An 8,360-nucleotide genomic window follows, 5' to 3' on the forward strand; every position below is an offset into this window, starting at 1 on the left:
TCCACTTATTTAAGGGTGTAACCTTCTTCATGTAGGATTTCCTTCATTGCATAAACAACCTCACTTTGACTGTACAAAGTACAATAAAGGGGGAGGTTGTCAATAAGCTCTTGGTACAAGTCCTTTCTCATCTGTAGCCAATCCTCTTGACTTTTTCTTAATGCAATGCAAAAAGCTCTATAACCGCAGTTGCCATCGCCAACAGGGTCATGGACTCAAACAATGTATTTATGCATTTCTTCAGGAATATCCAACCCGTAATCCCTAGGACCCCTCGTCTTTCCAAAGTCTAACCCATCTCTCACATTTCATGGTGTGGCTGTTTTTGGAGAAGGCTTATTTCGTGGTGTGGTTGTTTTTGGTGTTTTTGGAGAAGGCTTATTTGTTGGTGTGGTTGTTTTTGGTGTTTTTGGAGAAGGCTTATTTGTTGGTGTGGTGTGGGTGTGGGTGTTTTGGGTGGTGTAGTATTTGGTTGTGACGAGACCCACTCCTCATGATCATGTTGAGAATGTCCTAAAATGAGATGGATCTCCCTTTGAAGAGTTCTCATCCTCAATTGAAAGCTTTCTGCTGTAGCTATCTTTCGGCCGACCTTTGGTTTTTGTTTCCTCATGAGGCAGTACTAGCCATGTACTTTCTGGTACGGCAATCTCCATAAGATTCCTAATCATAACCCTTTGCTTTTCTTCAGAAACCATTGCAAACCTATTCATGAACAAGTCCATCGAAGGTGTAATATCGGGACCAACACCCACTGACACATTGGGAGAAGCAGACAATATTTTCCAAAAGGGGTCGATAGCAGTCAAAGGGATGGACCGCTCTTGCTCTTCAAACTCAATTAATTCATGAGCACATGGCAGTCCATGGCTCGTGTACAAATAACACAAACACCTGATCTCTCCATCTTTAACACGCTTTAGGCGGGTATCTATTTCTTTAAATAGCAAGTCCAAACACTTGCGTGAGACAAGACCTCTGAGTTCATTAAATAAAAGAATCTGGTGGTGGTGCTGAGTTACAATCATACTTATCTCGAAGGTAGTTCTAATCTCGGACATCTGGATCTCTAGAATTGGGTGGATTAAGTTAAACATACTCAAAAAATCATGACAGTTTGCATTTCCTAGTACACGCTTCACCTGAGCATGGGACCCTTCAACTCTATTGGTCGTTGTACTCCCAAAGTGAATATGTTGGTCAGTCCAACAATATACGAATCGATCTCTGTGAGAAAACCAAGTCTCTCGCAAATAACTAACAAAATTGGAGTACTCAACCATGTAATATTTTTCCAAAGCATCCCATCTACGATGGAAAATAACCTCTGTCTTCAATTTGACTACAGTGTTCCACGAGAACTGGGCCTTCTCTACAAGTTCTGTAGTTGGAAAAATATCGTAATATTTTGAAAGGACGCACGTAACGATATGCCATCTACATAGATGCTTGTGTGCATTAGGGAAAACTTTGTCGATTGGCACTCATCGGTCAAGTCCTGTCGGACCACGATCCGCGGATGGGCTTATGTCACCAAAGCAAGCCACTAAAATGATGCAGGGCCCACTCATAGTATTTGTTGTTTGGTGAAGCAACACCTGACACACGGTGAAAGACTTCCACGTTGAACTCACCCCAACAAACTGTACGAAAGGCCACCGATACCTGTTAGTTTTGTAGGTAGCGTCTAACATGAAAACTGTTAGAAAAGTCCGAGCCAACTTAACACCTTCTGGATGGGCCCATAACAACCCCATTATCTCCTCGGTATTCTCATCCTATCTTAACTCTTCAAAATAATGTTCTTTTGCTAACAACTCACGCAATCTCTGCAATTGTGTGAGACCGTTCATATCCAATTTTCTCACATTCTGCCTTGCAGTGTAGACTTGGGATATACTAGATATGTTATCATGATACCTATTCTTGATATAATCCAAAATTTATTTAGGCTTTATTCCACACTTACTCATCTCTGAAAAGTACTCGAACTTTAAAACGGTCAGACGAGTAGCAAATGCATGTCCTTCAAGGGTCTTCGCCAATACATGGTTGTGAATACCATTTCTAACTTATATTTTCCAACTATCGATAGTGCAGCGTTGGAAAACACCTTTTAACTTAATTGGACATCCCGATTTCTTGGTTCCCGCCCTTCTCTTATTAGCCCTCCCTTCACCTTCCTTCTTGTGTGACTGATACACACCCGAGCACTCGCAAGCCAAATTCAATCTTGCTACTCGGTTTCCTTTGGCACACTCCGACTTTTCAATGACCACAATAACATTAACTTGTCTTCCTCTAGCGGTTGCCCAACCGATTGTCTCGCTACGTGTATGAAAGACCTAAACACATAAAAAACAACGACTATTATTATTAATACACTAATAAAATTACATTTAGAAAATTTTAAAAAAAAAATGAAATCAATGCCTACTCAATCATACCTCTTCTGTGGTAAAATTTCTATTGTATCACTTAAAATCGGTTGACAATCCACATCATTCGAGTTTGCAGAGGATCGGTTCCCGGATAGCGGCAAAGAATTCTACATATAGAAGAATAAAACAAGAGTCTCAAACAATTTGCATTTAGTTTCAAAGTCACAAAAAAAAAAAAAAAAAAAAAAAAAAAAAAAAAAAAAAAAAAATAACTAAATTTAGTCCAAACGACCAGGCCATGTAGTTCTGTAGTGTCCCCAAACGACATGGCCATGTAGTTCTGTAGTGTACCCAAACGACCCAGCCATGTCGTTTTACAGTGTTCCCAAATGACCCAGGCATGTCGTTTGGGCTTGGGTTTTGCATTCATTCAAGTGTTTTGCATCCATTCATTCATTCAATCAATCAAGTGTTTTGTATTCATTTTAATCAAGTGTTGTTACCTCAGTATTTAGGTTTGCACTTTGTCATCGACGATTTCTCGGCATCTCATTTGCTCGACTAGTCACATCTTCAAATTCTTCAAATTCTTCACCTTGACCTTCAACATTTTGTTCCATTTCTTTACTTTCAACATATCTTCTATTTTCTCCTTCTCTAATTTGTTGTTGCACATCAAACATTACCTCAAATGCTTCTTCTTCATCTTCATGTTCCATTTAGAGAAACTTGTGTATTCTAATATGTAGAGAAACTTGAGTATTCTATGTAAAGAGTAAGAATTTTGATGAAAAAATGAGCATGGAGGAGTAATGAGTATTCTATATATATATTTGAAATTTTGATATATTTCGAATAATTGAGTGAAATAAGTTTGTAAATCCTAAACTCTAAACCCCCAAACTAGTTTATTATTCACAATTGAATAAAAAAAAATGGAAAATAACAAGTTTAGATATAAAACAAATTATTATTTTAGATTTGGATAATTGAGTGAAATATGTTTGAAATTAAAATTTTTTTATGTCGGTATGAAATTTGTAAACCCTAAACCCTAAACCCAAACCTCAAACCCCCAAACTAGTTTATGATTCAAAATTTGAAAAAAAAAAATAAGTTTAGAAATAAAACAAATTATTATTTTGAATAATTAAGTAAAATATGTTGGTACAAAATTTGTAAACCCTAAACCCCAAACCCCCAACTTAGTTTATGATTCACAATTTTAAAAATAAAATAAAAAATAACAAGTTTAGATATAAAACAAATTATTATTTCAAATAATTAAGTGAAATATGTTGGTACACAATTTCTAAACCCTGAACCCAGAATCCTGAACCCTGAACTCCAAACCCCAACTAGTTTATAATTCATAATTGAAAAAAATAATAATAATAACAAGTTTAGATATAAAACAAATTATTATTCTAGATTTTAGCATGTTTGATTACATGTTTTAACTTGGTTATAAAGATAAGTGACTATGTCATAACAGATAAAGAGTCCAGAGTGCATGTTGTGTTGGTGTAATTGTGTTGTTTCTAACCCAATATTTTAAATTGATTTCTAATTTTCCTAATTCAATTGGAATGTGTTGATAGTTGATCATTACTAATTCAATTTTGCACATAATTGTTTAAATAAATTATTTTACACTTATAATCGATTAATTATTTGAATTATAAGAAAAGTGTAATTGGTGTTTATGTCCAAACGACTTCACCATATCTCCCCATATAAGTCCTAATTAAACGACCCACTTGCATGTGATACCAAATGATTAGCCAAATGTAAAATCCACACACAAACGACGTGGCCACATCGTTTGAGTGTACACTCAAACGATATGGCCAAGTCGTTTGAGTGTATACCAAAACGACGTGGCCATATCGTTTAAGTGTTACACAAACTAACACTCAAACTACGTGACCATACTCAAATGATATGATCACGTCGTTTTGGTATACACTCAAACGAATTGGCCATATCGTTTGAGTGTATACCAAACGATATAGTCACGTAGTTTAAGTGTTAGTGTGAGTAACACTCAAACGACTTGTCCATATCGTTTGAGTATACACTCAAACGACTTGGCCATGTAGTTTGAGTGTTACTCAAACTAACACTCAAACGACGTGACCATATCATTTGTGTGTATACTCAAATGACTTGGCATCGTTTGTGTGTATACTCAAACGACTTGGCCAAGTCATTTGAGTGTATACTCAAACGATATAGTTATGTCGTTTGAGTGTAAGCAGAAACGCTCGGAGAGTTCGTTTTTGCGATACCAGTTGAATTGGTTGTTGGGCCTGGGCTTTGATGGCAAACTTATAATATGACAAACTTGTAAAAAAAAAATTTTAGGGATTGCCCATTCCAATTTGATGAGTGCCAAATGGAATCACCTTACTTTACTTTATTAGTAACTGAAAATCATCAAAAAGCGATCTTATATATCCTTAATCAAAACTAACTCGATCGCTCTGAACAAGAATTCGATATTATTTTGTCTAAAATATTATTAATGAGCATCTTAAAACTCATAATTCATAATGCATCTCTATCAAATATAAAATATACAAATCGCATGTGTACAAAATATTGTGGGATACAAATCAAGTAGACTTTTAATTTTCACGTATATGGTAATACAAAGATATTCAAAGGGCATATTAGTGATCCAAAATTTTCTTCTTCCCTATAGGTTGCAAGCTAGCTAAAATATGTCAGAAAGGAGACGTGCATGGTGGGAATCTTTGTATTTTATAAATAAATTACAAAGAATAGCCTTATTATCAGTCTATATATACAAGATAACTTTTGGTGGCAAGTGTGGAGTGGCGATTCATTACATTTTTACAATGGCGAAGATCGCATTGGGTAGTGCTGGAGAGGTGACACAGCCGGACTGCATTCGAGCTCTGGTCGCAGAGTTCATCTGCACCTTTCTTTTTGTCTTTGCTGGTGTTGGTTCTGCCATGACTGCAAGTAATACATTTTCTCTGTTACTAACCCTTAAGAAAATTGAAGCTGCTTTACTTTTGATGCATCTGGGCACCAAGTTTTATGTTGACTACTGATTCTTAACTGTGGAATTTTTGCATAAGTAGTAGATCAAACTAATCCTGTGATCCTGGTCGATCTTATGAGTTATGAGCAATATATGAAATAACTAATTCATTTCCATGATCATTTATTTCAATCCGAGGTTGTTGAGCACTTTCGAAGGGTAAAGCATAAGTGTGTATCTCTGTGTGTGTTTTGAACATTTTTTTAGTAGTGATCACATTATTTCTGGGCTTGGAAAAGATGTGTTGGCCGGTATACAACTGGGATCAAGTAAAAAAATATTATCTATTTATGTATCTATCTTTTTCAATCAGCAACTATTTATACAATTCTAATTTGCAGATAAGTTAGTCGGAGATTCACTATTGGGATTGTTCGTCATCGCTTTGGCGCATGCATTAGTAGTAGCGGTAATGATCTCGGCTGGTCTAAATACCTCCGGAGGGCATCTTAATCCTGCTGTAACCATTGGTCTCGCCGTTGGTGGACACATCACCATTTTCAGATCCGTCCTCTATTGGATTGATCAACTGTTAGCCGCTTCTCTTGCTTGCTTTCTTCTCAGCTATCTCACTGGTGGAATGGTGAGTCAAACAATTTCTCTACACTTGATGGATTGATGGAATGTGCCATTTAAAGTAGGTCCGGTTGTGATGAATTTCTCTCTACCATCGTGTTTTTTTCTCCGTCAATCGCAGCCTTTACAAAGAAAAACATAAAAATAATAATAATAAAAAAATACATTGTAAAAGGAATCAGTGAGTTATTCTTCTTTATTACGTTTTTTCCATCTTCTTCATTATAAAAGAAGATGCATAACTCATTAAAAAAAAAAAAAAAAAAAACAAAAAGGAGAATATACATAACTAAAACAGATCAATCTTCTTCCTATTCTCTTGTATGTTTTAAGTTTTATAATTTTTTTCTAGACAAAGAGAATACTAACAACAACGAAAACATTGGTTTAATAAAAATCAACCTAGTTCATTCTTAATGCAAAATTTTAATATTTTAATATTTTTATTGTTTAAATCTCATTTTTATAGTTTCATATTGGGTAAAGAGGAATATATGGGCATTGTACTTTGAAACATCGGAGGGGAGAGAGAAGTGGGAGGAAAATTAAAGTAGAGGATTCATTCATGACGTCATCAATTTCAAATGTTTTATTGTTAAAATCTAGACCCTTAGATGGAACCAATCTAAGGGTTATAAATTTGAGTCAAAATTGAATAAAAAAAAGTTGAGTCTCGGGAACCGGACCCTTTAAAGTATTCATTACTTAACAATCTTAGTAGTCACCACTATAGCTAGTAAATTTGTGGACGGCAAAAATTCGATACGGCAATTATTCGTCTAAGATTCGAAATTTTCAACAATAGTACTTTTAAATAATCGGTCCAATAAAATGCTGACGGTAAAAATACGATATACGTGTTTTAAACGGGTATAATACAAATGCATTCTTTTAAAATTCAACTATATATTTTATATTTAAAACTTTGATATATAAGTACATAACGTTTTTATTTTTATTTTTACAATTTTATTCATGAAAAAATAATACAAATGTCAAATTTTTTGTTCTTTTTACTATTACTAACACATTTATTTTTTGTTCCAACTAAGGCCCGGCCCGTTTTTTGAATTTCAAAGATCCGGACATTATAATTCGGCAATTATAAGCCCGGCCCAACCAATTCGCGAATTAAACCGTATCATTCAAAAATTCGCCGAATTATTCGTTTTATTCGCCAAACATTATAATTTGCTGATTACTAGCTATGGTCACCACACTAATCCATTCTTGTACAACTAACCGGATCCTTTAAAGTATTCATTAGTTTGAACAATCTTAGCAGTCACCACACTAATCCATTCTTGTACAACTAATTGTTCTTCTGATATATGTGGTTGACATTTCTGCAGGAGACTCCACCACATACACTTGCTAGTGGAGTAGGACCTCTGCAAGGACTGATATGGGAAATAATTCTCACCTTCTCCCTCTTGTTCACAGTTTATGCAACTCTAGTTGACCCGAAGAAGGGATCTATTGATGGACTAGGCCCAATACTTACTGGCTTTGTAGTAGGGGCCAACATCCTAGCAGGTGGGCCATTTTCTGGGGCATCCATGAACCCAGCAAGATCTTTTGGGCCTTCTCTAGTGAGTGGTATCTGGACAGATCATTGGGTGTATTGGGTTGGGCCCTTGGTTGGTGGAAGTCTTGCAGGCTTCTTATATGAGAACTTCTTCATCTTTAAATCTCATGAGCCTCTCCCTAGAGAAGAAGACTTCTAAAACTTTCTCCTTGGCAATAACCCCTTGTCATAATTTCTATCGGTTAATGTTGCTATGCTGGCAGTGCCTTGTTCTATTATTTATGTCGTCAAGTTATGCAAGTTCAGCATTTATTATGTAGTTTTTAGTTAGCTAATGATTAAGTTGGCGTTTGTGATTCTGGCTTGATCTCTATTTGTACAATTACATATGGTGTTCTTAGTTCTACCAACATACATATGGTGTTCTTTTATATATATATATATATATATATATATATATATATATATATATATATATATATTTGTTCTAGTACTAAATATATATATATATATATATATATAAAATATATATATAGGATATATATATATATAAAATATATATATATATTTTTTTGTTCTAGTAAGGACTTTTCGGGATAAAAATCTTCGGACAAAAAAAAATTCCTCTCATTTCAATTCTCTCCATTTTTTTCTCCAACCCAACCCTTTATCTCTCTCCACTTTATTCATTCTCTTTGACCCCACACACTATCTTTCTCTTTCCTTTCTCTCCACTTTATCAAACAATTTTCTCTCACGCCTCTCTCCTCTTTTAATTTCTTGTTCTACTGTTCTGACATAA

General features: G+C 35.0%; 1 protein-coding gene across 1 annotated transcript; it reads left to right on the forward strand.

Moving 5' to 3' along the window:
- The first annotated feature begins 5,117 nt into the window (after positions 1 to 5,117).
- Positions 5,118 to 7,917, forward strand: TIP4;1 (tonoplast intrinsic protein 4;1). The gene is made up of 3 exons (XM_086603199.1): positions 5,118 to 5,372; positions 5,796 to 6,037; positions 7,383 to 7,917. The coding sequence occupies exons 1-3, from the start codon at positions 5,246 to 5,248 to the stop codon at positions 7,755 to 7,757; spliced, it is 744 nt and encodes a 247-aa protein (XP_086459325.1). The 5' UTR covers positions 5,118 to 5,245; the 3' UTR covers positions 7,758 to 7,917.
- Positions 7,918 to 8,360: the final 443 nt, after the last annotated feature.

The sequence above is a fragment of the Coptis chinensis genome, chromosome 3 (assembly GCF_015680905.1).
Source record: "Coptis chinensis isolate HL-2020 chromosome 3, ASM1568090v1, whole genome shotgun sequence".
Lineage (NCBI taxonomy): Eukaryota > Viridiplantae > Streptophyta > Magnoliopsida > Ranunculales > Ranunculaceae > Coptis > Coptis chinensis.